This window comes from Diceros bicornis, chromosome 2 (assembly GCF_020826845.1).
Source record: "Diceros bicornis minor isolate mBicDic1 chromosome 2, mDicBic1.mat.cur, whole genome shotgun sequence".
Lineage (NCBI taxonomy): Eukaryota > Metazoa > Chordata > Mammalia > Perissodactyla > Rhinocerotidae > Diceros > Diceros bicornis.
Genome location: NC_080741.1, coordinates 41,054,470 through 41,076,525, shown reverse-complemented (window position 1 = coordinate 41,076,525; position 22,056 = coordinate 41,054,470). Strand labels below are relative to the sequence as shown.

Here is a 22,056-nt window from a genome sequence, read left to right as displayed (position 1 = left end):
ACAAACACCACAAACAAATCAGGCATTCTTTATATGCCTGATGTTTCTTCAGGGTTTAGTGAGATCTTACCTGTCTGCCTCCCACAAAGCCAATTATCTTAAATTTGCTTCACTAAAAGTCACTCCCTCACCTTTACTTACTTGCCAAATATATAAATACTATATTTCCAGTGTAAAGCTTATTGGAATATGTGGGCAAAACTTATGGAGGTCTAATCAATTTTTTTCCTTTTACTAGGTTGTATTGAATTTGCATTCCTCTAAAAGTAAGGCCCTAGTGTAATAACACAAATAATACTTTTAAGAATGTCAAATGACATGAGAAAAGATGTTCTTTCTATTTTTGAACTAAGATTATAATCATTTTGCTATTATTTGAAGTAGAAAATAATAGACTTGAGGCAGAACGACCTGATTTTTAATCCAGACTCTGTCACTTACTATGATTTATTTCCCTCATCTATAAAAAGGAACTACTGCCTATATCATAGAGAGGTTTATGAGGTTAAAGTACGCTTAAGTGCCTAGCACTGAAAAGATGTTAGCTATTATTATCATATGAACTTAGTCAAGTTATTTAAACTTTGAGCCTCAGTTTCTTTAGTCATGAAGTAATAAATAATAAGACTTTTACTCATCTTTACACTATCCTTATGGATTACATAAAATGGCAAATGATAGGAATTTATATTGGGCATCTCAAATTCCAGTCAACATGTAGGTTAACAATATTACTTTTCTTTAACAGAATTAGTTTACAATTTAGACTTCTTTTATGATCACTGCAGTTCAAATGTCCAAACGGTGCTCTAAGGTATTGCTGGCATCTGTAAATCCAAGATCATCAAAGAGGATTTCAATCAGCATCTCCTTCCAAGTGTGTGTTCGCTCACCAAAGACGGCTCAAGATCACTCCAGAAACCCACTTCTTCAGCTTCTGCTCATGCATTACCAACTCCTGAAGAAATACATTTGTCTCATCTGCTTAAAAGTTCAACATATAATTCTATTATCTCTTTTCCTTTTATTCCAATTATTCCCTAAGTCAGTACAGACTATACCAGAAATTAAATCCAATCTGGGACAATGCAAAAAACTTCTGGACTGTCAGATCACAGATCATCCCAATCCTAATTCCTGTCCTTTCTATCACTAGCTGTACATGATCTTAGAGAAATTACCTAATCAAATAACAATATTAGTTCATATTTGTATGGCAGTTTATAGTTTTCAAGTACAGTATCATTTGATCTTCAAGAAAAACCTCATGAGGTACACAAAGCAGATGTTATTTCCATTTTAAGCCAAGGAAATTGAGGATTTAAAAAGTTAAATATTTGAAAAACTATCTCATTTCCCTTGCTGACCAGTTACAACTTATTTAAAACTACTCTGGGGGTCGGCCCCGTGGCTTAGTGGTTAAGTGCTCACGCTCCGCTACTGGCGGCCCGGGTTCGGATCCCGGGCGCACACCGAACGCACCGCTTGTCTGGCCATGCTGAGGTGGCGTCCCACATACAGCAACTAGCAGGAGGTGCAACTACGACGTACAACTATCTACTGGGGCTTTGGGGAGAAAAAGGGAAAAAAAAGGAGGAAGATTGGCAACAGATGTTAGCTCAGGGCCGGTCTTCCTCAGCAAAAATAGGAAGATTGGCATGGATGTTAGCTCAGGGCTGATCTTCCTCACAAAAAAAAAAAAACTACTCTGGGTGTCATGGTGCATAAAAGAAATAAAAACAATCCCCGTGTGACTAGCTTTTAATGCCACAGAACATCTCTTGCAGTTACTGATCCCTGGGACTCCCTTTCTTCTCCCTGGGGGGGTCATTCTATCTCTCATCTTGCATCAATAGTCAGAATGCAGACTGGTACCATGTTCCTAGGAGGCCAAAAGCCTTTTAAAGGATATTCCATTTGACCCAGAAATCATAATTGAATGATACTATTTTAAGGAAAGACAGAAGTAAGCAAGTATCGTTTATAACAATGAAAAAGAGGAAACAAGTTAATTGTCCAATACCAGAGAATAGGTTAAATAAAGTGTGGTCTACATATTCAACGGATACTACACACATATTGAAAATTATATTAATTCATATTTATAGATACAGAAAGATTTCTATGATAAATCTTTCAATGAAAAGAACAACTATATGATTACATTATCATAAAAATACAAAGATGTTTAAATGTGCCGTCTGAAAGATTATATAGCAAGTATTAATCTCAGCATGACAGGATAATAACTAATTTTTTTCTCTCTACTTACCTGGATTTTTATAAATTTTACAATAAACATTACTACTTAATGAAAAAATCATACCTTTTTTTAAAAAAGAAATAAAACACTTCAAGTTATTTCCCACTCTAATATGAATATATGAGTATATCTCTCCATATAAGAAATATGAGATGTGCATACCAGGAGTTCATCCATGCTAGTCTGACATTTCTCAAGATTTATCCGTTTGATTGCCACTTTCTCCTTTTTAGGAACACAATACGCTGCCTGGACCACAGCCGTTGCTCCACTCCCTAAAGATAAATACATAAATGAGCAAATAAATAGATGGACAGATAAAAACATGACATTTCTAATTCCCATACAATTTAAACAAGAGAAGAATAATCCTTATCTTGTTCCTACACTCAACAACAGATGCAGAGAAACACTCTAAAAAGTAGAGTGTCAATAAAAACATAAGCCTCGACCATTGCAGAGAATCGTCAATAAATACCAGTGCAAAAAAAAAAATTGTTAGGGTTCCAGTTCTAGAATATGATGGCACAGGCTCACATTTCCCTGCTCCTCTCCTCTAAATACAACTAAATACCCTAGAAATAATTCAACAATCATAAAATGACTCTGAAAGGCACAAAGAAGAGGGTGGACTGGCTAGGGGGCTCAAGACGAGAGGAAAAACACCACTGTGAGTGGTGCTGTTCGCTGGGTTTCCTTTTATCTCCTATATATCTATGAGTGGGCACCAGAACAGCAACCCGGAACCACAAATAGGGATAGACAGACAGATAAATAAACTATTGAGAAAATCCTGCTTTCTGGTCAAAGGATTGTGAAAGGGGAAGCTCAGCAGAGACCTAGAGGGGAGACAGATTCCCCAATCCCCACCCAGGACAGTGTGGGACCCAATCCACCACAGCATCAATATCAACATCAGCAGGGTCTCAACCCCACACCCAGACAGCAGTAGGCCAGATTCACCAGAGGGGCAACCAAGTCCCCGTCCCACACCTGGGGCCATGTCCAGCCAATCTGTCCTTGGCAGCAGCAGAGCTGGGGACCCACACCCACCAGTAAGCACAGGTAACACTCGTAGAGATCAAACAGGAGTCCCTGTGGTTCCAGAAGAATAAAACAGAAGAGAATAGCACTGCAAGAACTCTGAAAACTAAATTATCATACGAATTACACAGCTCACAAAACTGGGCTAGGACCTACACATTAAACCTAAATAAAGTAACTGCCTACTAAAATAGAAGATTTAAATAGGATCAAGAGTCTCTTAACATTAATACCCTAAATGTCCAGGATATTAAAAAAAAAAAAAATCATACCAAGTCATACCAAGAACCAGGAAAAACACACTTGAATGAGAAAACACAATCACACTGATGCCAACACTGGAATGAATCACATGTTGGAATTATCTGACAAGAATTTTAAAGCAGCCATCACAAAAATGCTTTAACAAACAATTAAGAATTCTCTTAAAACAAAGAGAAAATCTCAGAAAGAAACAGAAGTTATTAAAAAAAGTGCCAAATGGAAATCATACAACTGAAACATACAATTTCCAAAATAAAAAATTTACTAGATAAGCCCAGTAGCAGAGATGACAAAGGATAAATTCGGTGAACTTGAGGACAAGATCAATAGTTTACTCAATCTAAACAAAAGAGAGAAAAAAGACTAACACAAAGAAGAGTCTCAGGGAGCAGTGGGATGATAATAAAAGATCTAAAGTCCACATAGTAGGTAGAATAATGGTCCCCCTAAAGACGTCTATGTCCTCAACCTTGAAACCTGTGAATGTTACCTTATGTGGCAAAAAAGACTTTGCATGTATTGTATGTTATATTAAGGATGGGAAGATTATCCTGGATTATCTGGGTGGGCCCAATGTAATTACAAAGGTCTTCACAAAAGGAAGGCAGGAGGCTCCAAGTCAGAGGAGATGAGACAATGAAAGCAGAGGTCAGAGTGATGGAGCCATGAGCCAAGGAGCAAGTACTGATACATGCAACAACATGAATGAACCTTGAAAACATGCTATGTGAAATAAACCAATCACAAAAGACCACATATTGTATGACTCCATTTACCTGAAATATCCACAACAGGCAAATCTAGAGACAGAAAATACACTAGCAGTTGCCAGAGGCTGGGAGAAGAGGAGAACGGGAAGGTACTGCTTAATGGGTGCAGAATTTCTTTCTGGGGTGATGAAAATGCTCCAGAATTAGATAGTGGTGATGGTTGCAAAACACTGTGAATATACCAAAAAAACCCCAACGAACTGCATACTTTTAAAACAGTGAATTTAATGTTATATGACTTTTATCTCAATTTTTTAAAAAAAGATAAGGGAATACTATGAACAACTTTAGCTCGTAATTCAACAATTTAGAAAAAAAATGGACCAATTCTTTGAAAATGACTAACTACCAGAACTTAGTCAAGATGAAGTAGATAACGTGAATAATCCTATAACTATTAAAGAAATCAAATTTGTAATTGAAAATTTCTTGAAAAAATCCCTAGGCCCAGATGGTTTCACTGGAGAATTTTACCAAACATTGAAAGAAAAACTAACAGCCACTTTACACAATGTTTTCCAGAAATTGAAGAAGCAGTAACATTTCCCAACTAATTTTACGAAGCTAGTATTACCAATACCAAAACCAGACAAAGACATCACAAGAAAACTACAGACCAATATCTCTCACAAACTTAGGTGTAAAATCTTTAACAAAGTATGAGCAAATCAAAACCAACAATAGATAATAGACCACAACCATGCAGTATGTATTCCAGGTATGCAAGGCTGGTATAATATTCAAAAAAAAAATCAATGTAATACACTGTATCAACAGGTTAAAGCAGAAAAATTATATGATCACATCAATTGACAGAGAAAAACATTGTTTTAAAAATCTAACACCATTCATGATAAATCAACGCCCCTCAGAAAACCAGCAATAGAGAACTTCTTTAACTTTATAAAGAACAGCTACAAAAAAACTTACAGCTAACATCATACTTAACAGCGAAAGACTGAATACTTTCCCTTTAAGATTGGGAAAAAGGCAAGGATGTCCATTCTCATCACTCTTACTCAATATAGTACTGGAAATCCTAGCCACCACTATAAAGTAAGAAAAAGAAATAAAAGGCATCCAGATTGGAAAAGAAGAAATAAAACTATCCCTATCTGTAGATGAGATGCTTGTCTATAAAGAAAATCCCAATATACAAGAAAAGCTCTTATAACTAATAAGAGAGTTTAGCAAGATTGCAAGATCAACATACAAAAATCAATTGTATTTCTATATACTAACAACAAACAAGTAGAAACCAAAATTTGAAAATACAATACTATTTAAAATTATTCCCTCAAAATGAAATTTTTAGGTGTAAATCCAATAAAATATGAACAGGATCTGTATGCTGAAAATTACAAAAATTGATGAAAGAAAGCAAAGAAGACCTAAATAACTGGAGTGACTAACTGTGTTCATGGATTAGAAAACTCAACATAGTAAAGACGTCAATACTTCCCAAATTGACTACATATATGGTTTAATGCAATTCCTATCAAAATTCCAGGAAAGTATTTTGTACACATACACAAGCTTATTCTTAAGTTTATATGAAAAGGAAAGGCTATTCTAGGAAGAGCCAACACAATAGCGAAGAAGACAAAGTTGAAGAACTCATACTATCCAATTTCAAGACTTACCACATAGTTAGAGTAAACAAGACAGTGTGGTATTGACAGAGGGATAGACATACACACACAACAGAACAGAGAACCCAGAAATAGATTCAGACAAATGTGCCCCATTGATTTTTGACAAAGGTGCAAAAGCAATTCAACGGAGAATAACCTATCAGAATGGCTAAAAAAAAATTTTAAGTGATAACACCAAATGCTGGTGAAGATGTGGTGAAACTAGATCACTTATACATTGATGGTGGGAATTTAAAAAACAGTACAACCACTCTGGAAAATAGTTTGGTCATTTCTTTTAAAACTAAAAATGGATTTGTATAACCCAGTAATTGTATGCTTGGGTATTTATCTTAGAGAAATAAAAACATATGTTCACACAGAAACTCGTATATGAATGTTCATAGCAGCTTTATTCATAATAGCCAAAAACTGGGAACTACCCAAATATCCTTCAACAAGTCAACAGTTAAACTATGGTACATCCATACAAAGGAATATTACTCAGCACTAAAATGAACAAACTGATATACATAACTACTTGGATGAACCTCAAGGGCATTATGCTGAGCGAAAAAAGCCAATCTCAACAAGTTACATATTTTATGACTCCATTTATGTTACACTCTTAACATAACAAAAATAATAAAGATGGAGAACAGATTAGTGGTTGCTAAGTGTTAGGGATATGTTGACAGGGGTTAGGTTTGGCTATAAAGGGGTAGCCTGAGGGAACTTTGTGGTGAGATACAGTTCTGTATCTTGAGTTTAGTGATATTTACACAAAGATATACATGTAATAAAATTGCAGAGAACTATACCCACATGACCACAAAGGAGTACAGTACATGTATATATAACCTATGAAATCTGAGTGAGTTCTGTGGATTGTTTAAAAACAAAATGCCTGGGCCTCAATCCATCCCTTACCATTAATAAAATAATCTTCAAACATCATTTTCACAATGTCACTCCTCAGATCCCTAAACCACAGCAGATACATGATACTGTACTACTTGATAGCTGAACACATTATTTTCCATACCCGAGACGTAATTTATTTTATCCCCATCTCCATGCCTCTGTGCAAGCCACTCACCCTGCTTTCTACATATTAATCCATACCACCCCCTTCTTTCAAAGCCCAACTCAAAACTCACCTAACTTCAGGCAGCTCCATGGAAAACACACTTAGATTCAAACTTAAGCTCCACTACTATTAGCAGAGTAAGTCTCATCTCCTGACTATGCGCCTGGACATAGCAAAGCTCAATAAATGTCGCTATTGCTCATTTATTTACCAATTACCTTACTTTTAGATGTTTAACTGTTAAAAGACATTGCTGTGTTTCCTCATGTATTTGGCATAGGGTAGGTTTATTATACTTCTACAGTACTTGAATCTTTACCAAAACACACAAGGACAAATTATCCCCACCAAGTTCCCATCTCTATACATTCCATTAAAACTGTAGTTTCTTTCAACGTTTTAATCATTGGTATGAACATAGACTAAATGTTTTCCTGTACAAATACTCAGCCTTGGATAGAGATGAACTGTAAACACTAAAAAAGGAAAAATGTGCAATCATTAAATTCTTTCCCCCTTCCTCTCCATTCTCTCAACCTCTTTCCAAATAAAAAGTAATATCACCAAAATGTTGGCAAAAGAGGACATGGTGGACAAAAAAGTGCTATATGAATTGCAGAGTAATTATATTAAGAAAAAGCAACTTTGAGCAGAATGCTTCATGTAACATGCAACATGCTTGCAATATTCTGGGGGAAATACCACCTAGACACTCTCACAGAGAGCATTTACTTTGGAGAATGAGATATTTACTTTAAGAAGACCCTGTATCAGCCTGTAAAAGAGCTAATTAGATCATCTAAGAGAAGCATAAGGCAGTTTAACACCTAGGGCTTTAAAACTTAAATTTCTAAGGGGAAAAAAGCAAAGAGCAAAACACTATAAAAGGATACTTATGTGTCAAAGTTTTCTGAAAGGATACACAGAAACTATTAAGAGTGGTTAACAGAGAGTGGAAAAGCAGCATCTTATCATCATCAGAAAACAAAAGAAAAAATACATATATTCCGTCCTTATAAGTCACTGTAGAAAAGTATGATTAGGTAGCAACTCCATTTTCCCCAATTTATAAGCCATATTATTATTTATATTACCAGAAGAAATCACTTCTATTTCCATCATCTTAAAATGAAATATCTAAATCTTCTAGAAGATTTCTGGGTTTCTAGCAAAGAAAAAATTATTTCAGTAGCCAAAGAAGCTTGATAATTTTGCAATCATTTTCAAATTATAAGGCAACTTATATGAACATCAAAACATGGCAAAGAATAAAGGCAATCTTAAACATGAATTGAGAGTTGCCTTTGTTTATATGGTCTAACAGCAGTGAAATGTCTAAAAAAGTCAGGCTCAGGCATCACAACTTAAATTTACTCTTCTGAATTATCATTTATTTCAGTGTTAAGGTTATTTCATTCATTATTATTTATTGTTTCTATATTCACTCAAATATTACTTTAGGAATCAAGATTAACATACAATGTATAGTGTATACCACTTTCTAATAGAAAGTTTTCAATTTTAAAAATCTCTTCACAGAACCACAGCAAGTTAACACTTCACACCCACTAGGATGGCTATAATCAAAAAGAGAGACAATAACAAGTGTTGGTAAGGATGTGGAGAATTTGGAACCCTCCTACATTGCTGGTGGGATTATAAAATGATGCAGTCACTTTAGAAAAGAGTATAGCAGTTCCTCAAAATGTTAAACATAGGTTTACCACATGACCCAGCATTTCCACTCCTAGGTATACACCCAAGAGAACAGAAAACATGTACATATAAATAGCAGCACACAGATGTTCACCACATAAAAGCCAAAAAGTGGAAACAACTCAAACGTCCACCAACCAATGAATGGATTAAGAAAATGTGGTATAACCATACAATGGAATATTACTCGGCAGTAAAAAAGGAATAAAGTACTGATACATGCTACAACACGGATGAGCCTTGAAAACACGTAAATATGCCCGACACACAAGGCCATATATAGTATGATTCCATTTCTATGAAATATCCAGAATAGGCAAATCCACAGAGGCAGAAAGTAGATTAGTGGTTGCCAGGGACTAGAGGAAGGGAGGAATGGGGAGTGTTGCTAATGGATATGGAATTTCTTTCTGGAGCTATGAAAGTGTTCTGGAATTAGATAGTGGTGATGGTTGCACAACTCTGTGAATATACTGAATTGCATACTTTAAAAGGGCAAATTTATGGTTAAGTGAATTACATCTCAATAAAGCTGTTATTAAAAAATCTCTTTAGGGGGGCCAGCCCAGTGGTGCAGCAGCTAACTTCACACACTCTGCTGTGGCGGCCCGGGTTTCGTAGGTTCGGATCCTGGGCGCGGACTGACGCACCACTTGTCAAGCCATGCTGTGGCGGCATCCCATATAAAGTAGAGGAAGATGGGCATGGATGTTAGCCCAGGGCCAGTCTTCCTCAGCAAAAAAAAGGAGGATTGGCACTGGATGTTAGCTCAGGGCTAATCTTCCTCACACACACACAAAAAAAGAATCTCTTCAGTGGCCGGCCTGGTGGCGTGGTGGTTAAGTTCGCACATTCCGCTTCAGTGGCCCAGGGTTCCCCAATGCGGATCCTGGGCACCGGTCATCAAGCCACGCTGAGGCGGCATCCCATATACAGCAACTAGAAGGATGTACAACTATGACATACAACTCTCTACTGGGGCTTTGGAGAGAAAAAAGAGGAAAAAAAGAGGAAGATTGGCAACAGATGTTAGCGCAGGGCTAATCCTCCTCAAAAAAAAAAAAATTTCTTCAAGTATGCCATCAAGTTTCTAATAATAATGTGCTACAAACATTAAAAATTGAAAACAATTTACATATACAACTATATAATTCAACGGAAGTTGTGTTTGTTACATTTAAATCCATTTGAAATCCCTGACTAAAGCCACATGTACACAACCATAGTCAACACTAACATGGATTAACCCAAATCACAGTTACAACAAACTAAGTAAAAACTCTGCACAAAGCTCATGTAATGCAAAATTCAAAATAAAATCTGATATTCAAGAACACATTCACCATTCAATGACGTCATCCAATACCAGTGTACTTGAACTATTTTGACAATAATTTAGGAATACTAACATATCGCTTGATAAAAATGATCCAGTATGCTACAATTTAAATGGTTTGCAGTTTGTCTGCTCCTTGGCTGGGCTCTCTTTATTCTGCACATGAGTATGGGTCAGAGTTGGGCAGACCGTTAATGCTTGCCATTGTTTCCTCCCCCTCCCATCCTTTCCTCTCCTAATTCCTTATGCATGTAAATCCTGAAGAAAATTTAACATCTCTCTCTTCACCTTCAGTGAGAGGCTGCTGCCCTACTCTGGGAAATGTCAGACAGGAAGGAAGTGAACCATGCAGGTCACATATCTGTCTGGCTAAGATGAGAGGCAGTCTCAAGTCACAGAAGACACAGTGTGGCCTCTACAAGGTACCTTTGGTCCCAGATAACAGACATCTTTTAATATGTAGTTCCCTGACTCTTTATCATTTTAATTTTCACAAATGTACTATCAACTGTTATTCTTTTTAACCAGTATTAATTCTCAAACCAGTTATTCTACCCCTAAATAATCCAAAATTGATTATCTTATATACACAAAATCTGACATACCAGCTTTAAACATACTAATAACATGTCCTACATAAACCAAAACCATGCTGGGGTTAAAAATATAGATATAGGAATATTTGATTTTAAGTTTAGTTGTTATTCATTCTTAGTCATTATTAAACACAGAATTAACGTCACTAATAATGAAACACGAAACCTAGGTATTATCAATCAAGATTGTTTATATACTAAAAGGACCTTTCTTTCACTCAAAGATTCACTCAATAAACAAATCTCCCTAGGAGCAAGATATTAAATTCTGCTGTGATTTAACAAATCGCCAAAAGACAAGTTGCTAACATTTCCCACATCTGACGACAAAAAGAGACTTTTAGGCTCCAGTTCTTCTATGCTAACAATCACCTTCATTGATCTTCATATGATCTTCCCAAAACAAACGCCAAAATATTGTTCAGCAATCAAAAAACATGTTAAGGTACTAACATAAAGGATTATAGTAATGCAATAAAAACTCTAATTTCAACACTACTAATTCAGAAGAGCCAATGATGTTCTATCTTTCATCATAAAAAAATTTACTTCACAGAAAATAGCAACTAATAATGTAAATACAAGGATAGGGAAGAATATCTAAAAAATGTACTTATAATCATTTTAACTATTCACCAATTTTTGGCAAGAATTTAAAAATATAGGATTAGAGACAAATTTTGAAAATATTTCATCTCTTCTTTAAAGTAGGTTCCTTCCTGTGGAATTTTTCAAGCTACAAGTCAATTTACTGGGTTTTAACCATCATTTTTCTTAGAGGAAATAAAATCAAATAGAAAACACCATATGCCTTGCACATGGTAATAGTAAATGTTATTTTGTAAAACTTTTACTTCAGTATAAATACACATGCAAATATGTAAAAGGTGTCTCTTAGGAATGGTTTAGTCAAAGCGTGAAAGCTACTACTCCAATGCCCTCTACTGAGCATTGGCCTAACATGAGGAATAATGTAATGGAAAATGTAAAACAATTCCCAATAAGACATCCTAATTCAGACTTTCACTATTTTACACTGTTGAGCATCCTTGATGCACCATTCCCTAGCTCCCCACTTCTTCCACTCTTCTTCTGTCCTCTCCTAGTTAGTTCTTTAATTGCAATGTTAGTGTACATTACACATGAGAATGGATTCATGTGCAAAAATATAAATGAGCTTTCTTCTGAAATCCTTCAAACCGGGTAACTTCATCTCTTGAGACAGAGAGGAGCTGCCGAAAGGCATGAGGGGGACTAAAAAAATTTCCAGTCACTCTCTACTTTACTAGACACAGACATTCAAAAAACAAAGTAAAAAAATGGATATTATCCCTAGCTGTGAAGAAAAAATCAATCAAATGGACCAAATCAATCGAAAATATTTTCCCAACAATTTTGGTCAGCCACCACTATAAGAGATATATATTCTAAAGATTTTGTTTTTAAGTATTTTTAGTAAGGTTTTGCATTTACTAAAGAGCTAGCCCAGACTGTTCATTCTGAAAGATGACTAAGACATTGTCACCTGAACCATGGAAAATACAGGAACTTACAATTTTGTAAACTCTTTTCTAAATAAGGCCTCTTGTCAGAGTCATGGTGAAAATTAAAGCTCCTAGAACTGGTGAAACAGCTGTAAGAATAGTCATCATCATAAAAATCATGCTATTCTCTCCACACAAAGATGAAAATAAAGACACATTGCCATATGCTTTGAGTAATTAGTCAAGCAGCCTTATGGTTTTGCAATGAATCATCCCTCTCTCTCCTGTTCACTCTGGTGATCTCCCATCTCAACGGATCGTAACTCCATCCTTCCAGATGCTCCAGCTAAAAGTCTTGGAATCTTCTCACATCTAATCCAATGCCATATCTCTAACTTCAAAATATGTTATATCCAGCATCGGACTGCTTCTCACCACCTCCACTACTACCTGTCTCCCCTGGATAACCTCTCCTTCCACCCTTGCACCCTCACAAAACTATTCTCCACATAGCAGCCCGAGTTATCCTTTTAAAACATAAGTCAGAGCATATTAATCCTCTGCTCAAAACCTGTAATGATTTTCAGTCTTACTCAAAGCAAAAGCCAAGTACCCACAATGACTTACGAGGAGACTTCACACAATCTGATGGTCAGGACCACACATCCCTACAGCCTTATTCTTTTGATCTCTTCACCTGTCTGCCTTTCACCCTCTGTCTCACTCTGCTCTAGCAACTCTGGCCTCCTTATTCCTTAGTCAATTTAGCAAGCTTCTACTTCAGGGCCTTTGCTCCTGCTGTTCCCTCTGCTTGGAATAAACTTCCTGCAGATAACCACAACATTCACTTCTTCACCTCCTTCAGGTCTTTCCTCAAATGTCACCTTCTCAGTGAGGCTTTCCCTGACCTATTTAAAACTCATCTCTATCCCTAGCAGTGCTCACCCACTTTCGCTGCTTTGTTTTTGTCCTTCACCACCACTACATTATAAACTCCATAAAAGCAGGGATTTCTGTCTGTCTGCTTCACTGCTGTATCTCTAGCATCCAGAACAGTGCCTGACACATAAGATGAGTTCAATAAATATTTGTTGAATAGATTAATCAATCAACTAGTGGCATATATTTTCAAGGAAAAAAATTACTCACTTGGGGCAGAACAAACACAAAAATAGCCCAGTCTTCACGGCATTACCTCATTATGACCATCATGGGCATTAACATTTATTGAACACTTACTCTGTGTGCCAAGTACTATGCTGAGCACTTTCTTTACTTGCATTTCTTTCTTTCATCTAATCCTCACAATAATCCTATGAGTTAGGTATTATTGATCTTAACAAAGCAAAGTAAAAAAAGCAACATCAGCAAAATTAAGACTTAGGTCATAAATTAGTAAGAGGCAGGGTATGGCCTAGAAACCAGAACTACACGATGTTTTAACACCATGCTCTTAATGGGTAGGCAACTGCCTCTTTAGATTAAAGCTAACATTTATTAACTGATTACTATGTGTCAGGTTAAATTATTTACTTGCAATGTCTTAACCATTTTAATTAAAAAAAAACCCGAGGCCAACATTTTTAGTTGCCTATCCAACATACAATTTTTGCTTTTTCTTTAATAAAAGAACTTTGACCTATTTTGTTTGAAGTAATAACGTGCCCAGCTAAAAAGCTTCATTTCACAGCCTCCCTTGCAAATGGCCAAATTACACAGTTCTGGCCAATAAAATAGAAATGGAAGTCACTGAATTTTCTTTCCAGGAAAAAAAGCCCTTTGAAAGGGAGTCAACTGAGTTGTCACGTGCTTTGTCCTTTTGCCATATTCTTCTGGCCTGGAACACAAGCATGAGGCTAGAGATGGAATAACTGTCTTGTAACTATGAGAAGGAGAGTCACGTGCTAAATGCGGTGGAGTGAAAAAACTAGGAGCCTGGGTGTCTGATGGCACCTAGGCTGCCACTCCAGCTCTCTTGTTATATAAAGGGGGGAAAAGTATTTTATTAAGTTACTAGTATTTGTTTTCCATTATATGCAGCCAAATACAATCCCTATTTGATACAACCCTCTGAGGTTGCTGGCCCAACGATGGCCTTATTGAAAATGTCACCATAGCTAAGTCTCCCAATCAGGGGGAGAAAATACTGTGCACTAACCATTAAGCACCACTCTATTGATAGGGCATGACGTCTTTCACATTCATAGAGGGGTTAGAGGTGGGATCCTGGAATCTGTATTTGGCAACCACAACTTTAGACATCAAAATGTGTGGCTTGTGAACAATTAATAAAAATAAAAAAGGAGAGGGGAAAGTAGAGAATAAAGCTAGTGAGTTGCCTTCACCAAAGTGTCAAAGCTCAGTGAATCGTACCTTACTAAAAACAGATCTTAAAGAACAATTTTCTAAACCTAGTCTGAGGTAAACAGTAAATATTTATCAAGACTTTTCACGATGCATGACAATAAAAGCCACATGGCACAATCCTTGACAGACTGGTTTCCCACTTTGCCACCATAATGTATTGCTGGCAATACCATAGGTGGCAGGGCCTCACACAGCTATACTGCCTGTCCAACATAAATCCCTAAACCCATCTAAACTTGAATGAGATCTGGAAGTAAAAAAAAAGATGCAGTGATGTTCCAATAAGCATTACTACAGAGTCAAAATATTTAAACGTTACAAGATTTCAAATGGCACAGTATTTCATACTTCCTGGCAATACCAAAAATTAGGAAATGTAAGGACAAGGAGAAGGACAAAAAAAGAAAGGCAGAAACAACAACAACTATTTTATGGAGCATCTGATAAAAGCAAAACACTTTTTACAAACAATTACATTTAATCTGCATAACAGCTCCAATGACATAGGTACCATCATCGCCATTTTACAGAGAAAAAGCTGACACTAAAATCAGTTACATAAATCGCCCAAGATCACACAGGTAGTAAGAGGGAAAGCCAGGATTTGAATCCAAGTCAGTCTAACCCCAAACTCCATACTCTTACACTTGCTTCAACACATATCAAATACATCTGGTCAGAAATTCTAATACAATAATAGGGGTGAGGAAGGAGCCCCAAAACACTGAAAAGATGAATGATTAATAGTCAGAATAAGACTAACATCTTTTTTTAAGTAATCATACTTAAAGAACTTCAAATCAAAGCATGCTTAAGATGATACAATTCTGGGCCTGCCCGGTAGCTTAGCGGTTAAGTATGTCTGCTCTGCTATGGGTGGCCCGAGTTTGGATCCCAGGCGCACACCGATGCACCGCTTCTCTGGCCATGCTGAGGCGGCATCCCACATACAGCAACTAGACGGATGTGCAACTATGACATACAACTATCTACTGGGGCTTTGGGGAGAAAAAGGGAAAAAAAAAAGGAGGAGGATTGGCTATAGATGTTAGCTTAGGGCCGGTCTTCCTCACCAAAAAAAAGAAGAAATTAACGGAGGCTCCCGACTCAGAATTGACAGACGCAGGGGAAAAAAAAAAAAGATGATATAATTCTTTAAAAGGAAGTCGTTTGAATTCCTAATCTGTATGTTTTTATCATGTTCTAGGAAGAGAGTTTTCTTTTCTCTATAGGATTTTTCCAGAAAGAGAGGGAACAAAACAGAACATAAGAAACTAACCCCACAAATATTATACAGTCATGGGTCACTTAATGATGGGGATACATTCCGAGACATGCGTCGTTAGTTGATTTCGTCGTTGTGTGAACATCACAAAGTATACTTACACAAACCTATATGGGATAGCATACTACACTCCCAGGCGATATGACAGTAATCTTATGGGACCACTGTCATAAATGAGGTCTGTCGTTGACCAAAACATTGTTATGCGGTACATGCTGTAGTATTAGGTAGCACATGTGAAAAAAATTACAGTTCAAACAAATGTATGTGCTTTGATGAGAAAGGAGACACCATTATATTGTTTCCTTAAAATATAATCCTTTGAAAACAGAAAATTCAAATGATCCCCTAAACCTTTTTTTCTGGACTCCAATCATCTGTTTCCTGAAAAAATCGAGAGTAATCTGAAGAAATCACCCAGATTCATTTTGAAGACTACAGCTTATTACAAAATACTATATTCCAAACATTTCGGTATGGAGGCAAAGTTAGAGTAAGAATACACTGCTTTATTGAGCCTTGCTACTTATACTAGGCTATAGTTCAAGGAAAAACTTTTTTTTCTCCCTGTTGGGAAGATGGGGTGAGAGAGAGTGTGAGGAATGGGACGGAAGGATATTAGGAACTTTCAGGAACTTACTAATGAGAGGGAGAACCTTAAAAAAACACAAAATAGGATACACAATAAAGAACAAATCCTACTACTTCCAAAAGGGTTATCTACAAAATATCTGCTCCTATCAGATTTTTTCATTGTAAGGATATTTCCCTTAATCTGTAGGACTATGACCACCATCTTCCAGTTTATATCCAAAAACCAATCAAATGCAGATGCAAGAATAAGGATCCTGAATTAGGCAACAGGAGAACTGGACGCCAGTTTTGGCTCTGCCACTAATTAGCTCTATAACTTTAGACGAGTCATTTTACCTTTCTACATCTCAGTATCTTCATCTGTAAAACAAGATGGTTCACCTTACCTCACTCCATACAGAAAAATTAACTCAAAATGTATCAGAAGCCTAAATGGAAAAGCTAAAACTATAACACCTGGAAGAAAACAAAGGAAAAAACTCTATGACGTTGGGTTAGTAAAGACTTCTTAGATACAACACCAAAAGCACAATTAATAAAACAAAAAAGTGATAAATTAAACTCTATCAAAATTCAAAACTTTTGCGCTTTAAAAGACACCATTAAGAAAATGTAAAGACAAGCTACAGACTGGGAGAAAATATTTGAAATCATATATCAGGTAAAGGACTCATATCCAGAATGAATACATAAAGACACACCACTATAACTCAATAAGAAAACAACCCAGTGGGCAACCCAAATGGGCAAAAGATTTGAATAGACATTTCACCAAAGAAGATATATGAAAAGCTGATAAATAAGCACATGAAAAGATGCTCACCATCATTAGTCATTAGGGAAATGCAAAACAAAACCACAATGAGATACTTCTTCACACCCACTAGGATGGCTATAATCAAAAAGACAGACAACAAATGCTGGCAAGGATATAGAGAAATAGGAACCCTCACGCATCGCTGATGGGAATGTAAAATAGTACAGTCATTTTTTAAAAGTTTGTCAGTTTCTTAAAAAGATAAACATAAATTTGCCATATGACCCGACCCACCAATTCCACTCAAGAAAAATGAAACATGTTCACATGAAGATCTGATGTGAATGCTCATAGTAGCATTATTCCAAATAGCCAAAAAGCAGAAACAACACAATATCCATCAAGCGGTATCCAATAAAAAGGAATAAAACAGGCTACAACATGGATAAACCTCAAAAAACATTATGTCAAGTAAAAGAAACCAAACACAAAGGATCACATATTACATGGTTATATTTACATGAAATGTCCAGAAAAGGCAAATCTATAGAGACAGAAAGTAGATTTGTGGTTGCCTGCGGCAGGGGGTGGAAACAGGGAGTGACTACAAATGGACATGAGGCATCTTTCTGGAATGATGGAAATGTTCTAAAATTGGATCATGGTGATGATAGAACAACTCTGTAAATTTACTAAAAAACTATAGAATTGTACACTTAAAACAGGTGGATTTTATGGTATATAAATTATACCTCAATAAAATTGTTTTAAAAATGAAAAAAATATTATGCTAAGTGAAAGAAGCCAAACACAAAAGACCACGTTATATGATCCCATTTATACAAAATGTCCAGAAAAGGCAAATCTATAGAGACAGAAAGTAGATTTGTGGTTGTCTAGGGCTGGAGGTGGGAACAGAGATTAACTGTAAATAGGCACAAGGGATCTCATTGGGAAGATGAAAATATTCTAAAACTGGATTATGCTGATTGATGCACAATAAATTTATTAAAAATCACTGAATTTTATACTTAAAAATGGGTAATTTTATGGTATTAAATTATACCTCAGTAAAGTTATTTTAAAAAATACAGTGGTCAAATCACACTGGAGTTCTTAACCTTTTATCCACGAACCACTTTGAAAATGAGATGAAGACTAACCCTATCCCAGAGGACTGAGACTCCCTTTTGCCCATGCACAGACACCCTATGGGTCTGAGGACACCAACTTAATAAGTCTCTAAATCTCCAGAGCCCTATGCCATCGTACTAGCAAAGGCACTAAGAATGCCCATGATCATCCTCTTCACCCTAGAAAGATGAACACCTTACCAGGAAAGCAAAATTCCTCTTCTGAAACAATGATAGGGACCCCCTTTCTTTACTTTTCACACATCAATATGGAATCTCTCACTTAATCCCTTTCTTCAGTATAAAACTCTGATTGAGGGACCCAGAAGCTATCAATCAAGACAAGAGACCTAGCTAGTTGTCTTTAAAACCAACCAGTACATGTCAAAGACGCATCATGTAGCAAAGACACGGGCCCATGAAGTGGCTTAAGGAAAAAGAAGATGTGATGTCTTTCAGATAAAACTCAGCCCAGATTTGTTTTGAAACAAGAGGGAAGTAAAGTGAAAAAAAGAAATATGACAAGGTTTCTCTAAAGCAGACACAGTGCAATAAACACTCACACCCCAAGGGCAGCTAAGGAGTTTTCAGCCAGTCTTTGTTACAAAACTAATTTTAGGACAGGATGCTGATCTAGCAAAGTAGACAATGTCCTTTCTCCAATACACAGGGGTCTGCTCATGTCAGTTGGATTGAGCTTCTGTTTAGCTAAACCCACCCCCCTTTGATTTCTCAAGTCACTGGATTATTGTTATCCAACAAATACTGCCCTCATCCCCATTCCCCACCCTCCCCCAGTCACTGTGCCTCTCAGGGAATTACAATTCATGTTTGTGCGAGTTTTGGTCTCTGTCAACTGGTATTCCTGGACCCCCTTAAAATCCATGCCACACACAGCAGCCAGATGCATCGGATCATGTCATGTCCCTGCTTGAAGCCCTCCAACAACATTCAAAATAAAATTTCAAAATCCTCCCAGGGCTGAGAAGATCCCTAAAATCTGGCCCCTCCCTTACCTTTCTATCCTTACCAGTCTTCCTTTAGGTCCTAAACACTTTAAGCTCTTTTCCTCCTCAGGGCCTTTGCATTTCCTCTTCCCTCAGTAGGGAAAAATCTTCCCTAGGCTCTTAAGACTCTCTCTCATCCTTCAGTGCTCAACTTAAATATTGATGCCTCAGAAAAAGAATTTTCCTTGAAATCACCCTAACTGGGTCTCCAGGTTATTCTCTATCAGAACATCTTGTTTACTTCCTTCCTAGCACTTGCCAAAACCTGTAATTCTTTTCATTTGTCTACTTATTTAATGCCTAACTCCCAGACTAGAAAGTCAGTTCCAAGCAGTGAGAAGTTGTGTCTACGTCGCTCAGAGCGGTACCTGCAGCTTCATCTAGAGAGGATCCCCAACTCCACCCCAGCATGTGTGGTACTTCGTGGGCACTCAAGCGTTTCTGCACGGATGAGGGAATGAACTAAAGCACCCTATCCCACAATCCCTCAAATAGGTGGATGTGCCCACAACTCCAATATCCCATTTCTCGCACAGCCTCGTAAAGGCCTGCCCCACGCCGTCACTTCTCTTCCTCTCCCAGATACATCTGTTGCTCAGGTTCAAACATCTGTCACTACACAAATCTCTCATGAGCCCCTTAAACCCCACCCCACCCCGCCTCACAGCGCGCCACTCCAAATCCCCTCCCCGCCTCGCACGCGCTGCACAAACCCGGAGCCTCACCCACGCGCCCTCCACACCCCCAGGCGCACGAGTGCCCACGAATATCTGTGGGTCTTGCGCTCCCGAAGCTCCCCCGGGTCCCGATGTTCCCGCGTGTCACCCGCCGCCCAGCGCGGCACCTCCCCCCTCAGCGGCGCCAGCTCTCACCGATCACCTCCTGCAGCTCGTAATCGTCCCTGTTGATGGACCAGGGCAGGGCGCTCGAGTCCTCGGACATGACGGCGGCGCGGCTCCCGGTCCTCCCTCAAACTCGCTGACCTCTCTCGTCTCCTCGCCGCGCCTCTCCCCACCCCCAACCGCTGCCGCCGCGCCCCCAACAACCGCCTCGGGAACAGCCACGGGTCGGACGGCGCCTGGGCACGGGGTCACCGCGCGGCAGAGCAGCGGGGTCTCGAAGCTCCGGCGGACCTCGCCTCCTGCTCCTCCGCGTCCGGCACTCCCCGGCCCGGCTCGGGTCCCGGCCTCGGCCTCCGCTGCAGCAGCGACAGGAGCTTCGCCTCGGCCCAACCCCTCCGTCCCGCCCTCCACCCCAGCCCCACGCACGGGCCAAACTTTCCCTTCTCCCTCCACCTGCCGACACGCAGCGCGCTGACGTAACCGCGCCGGGCACGCCCCGCCTCCCCCGCCTCGGCCGCCATGTCAAGTGTGGCTGGATTAGCAGCGAGCAAGCAAGAAGCCCGAGAAGGTGGAAGTTGACAGTGGAAGGGAAGAAACGCTTAGGAAGGAGTTCAGCGAGGGCAACACAAAGCCAGAGAAAAGCCTAAAGTAGCAGAGAGGCGGTAGCCACACTAAGCATGGCGACCAAAGGGTGGCCGAGCGGAGGAGGCGGAGCCACTTCTTGCGGCGGGTGCACGTTGCCGTCTCTGTCGTCGCATTCATTGGTTTGTTTGAGAAGGAATCCGAAAGGCAATGGGTGTGTGTGGACGTCAGTCAGAAGTTAGTCCCGCCTCCAGGCTCTCAGCGTGCTTCTGCGTGCCAGGGCTCTCGTCTTGGACGATTGGCGGTGCCCGCTCGCTTTGTCGCTTTCTCGCGGCGTAACCGTCACACTCTCGAGACGTGCCAACGGCTTCGCAGGGTGTGGAGAAGGCCGAAGGAGAAGCTGGGTGCGGTAGCCTTGGGGAGTGGACAACTGCCAACTAGGGTAAAAGGCCTTGAGCTAGGGGACGGAGTGCTACCGGAAGCTTGCCCCATGACGACACTTTTTTCAAGACGGAAGTTCTCTCTGCAGCGCCCGTCGGGGCCTTCTCTGTAACCTTATTGGGCAGGGACGGAGTTCTGTCCAGTGTCAACTTTGGGTCTGGAGCTCAAATGAGCATCTGTCTTGGGGGAAGGTTGGGCTTTTTCCCCTGATGCGGCGTGAGCCGTTACACAAGTGAGATTTGGCCCAATGGGCTGGGGGTCGTTTAAACGGCCTGGACTTTTATGTGATCTCACTGAAGTTCAGTTTTCTCAGGTTGACCACTTAGGTCCATTGGGGAAATTAATGAGGTGAAAATTGAACGCACTTGGTAAAATGGAAAAAAGGATCAACCTGGATTGGGCTAGGTGCAAAACTGTTCTCAGTTGAACGTCTTTCAGACCAATAGTAGTCATTAAGGAAGAGATCTTCACCGAGGCCTTGCCAGGCACTGGAAGCCCTGTGCTGAACTCTGCTGTAGGAGGTCCACTGACCACGAAACCAAAGCAGTGAACTAGGAGCTGCAGGAATGGAGCTATTAGCAGATTTCCACCTGGTTGGTGCCATTGAAGAACGTTTCGTGGAGGAGATAGCATTTGTACCAGACCTGCAAAGTTAACATAATTTCAGCAGGTGGAAATTGAGAGAATAGAATATTCCTAGTCGTAGCAAAGGTGCCCAAGTTTGAAAACATAGCACAGGCCTTGCTGTAGGAATTGGTTTCAGCCGTTACTACTGACACCTTCTTTACTGCCATATGTTGCCTTTCTTTTTCTTTTTGCAGGGAGAAGAGGGATGGGGATCAAAAATATCA

The 22,056-nt window shown here is 39.0% G+C and overlaps 1 protein-coding gene across 5 annotated transcripts in view; it reads right to left on the bottom strand.

The window, feature by feature from the left end:
• The window catches only part of OXSR1 (oxidative stress responsive kinase 1), a 101,769-nt gene extending 81,196 nt beyond the window's left edge, over positions 1 to 20,573 (bottom strand). For 4 of the 5 annotated variants that reach the window (XM_058555202.1, XM_058555185.1, XM_058555195.1 and 1 more), the window contains exons 1-2: positions 20,213 to 20,573; positions 2,426 to 2,538 (exon numbers count right to left, since the gene is read on the bottom strand). In XM_058555202.1, the coding sequence (XP_058411185.1) occupies positions 2,426 to 2,538; positions 20,213 to 20,282 (183 nt within the window). In that variant the 5' untranslated portion in view covers positions 20,283 to 20,573. Of the gene's footprint in view, positions 1 to 893; positions 959 to 2,425; positions 2,539 to 20,212 lie in introns of those variants that run through there. The other variant, XM_058555220.1, reaches the window with a different exon arrangement.
• Positions 20,574 to 22,056: the final 1,483 nt, after the last annotated feature.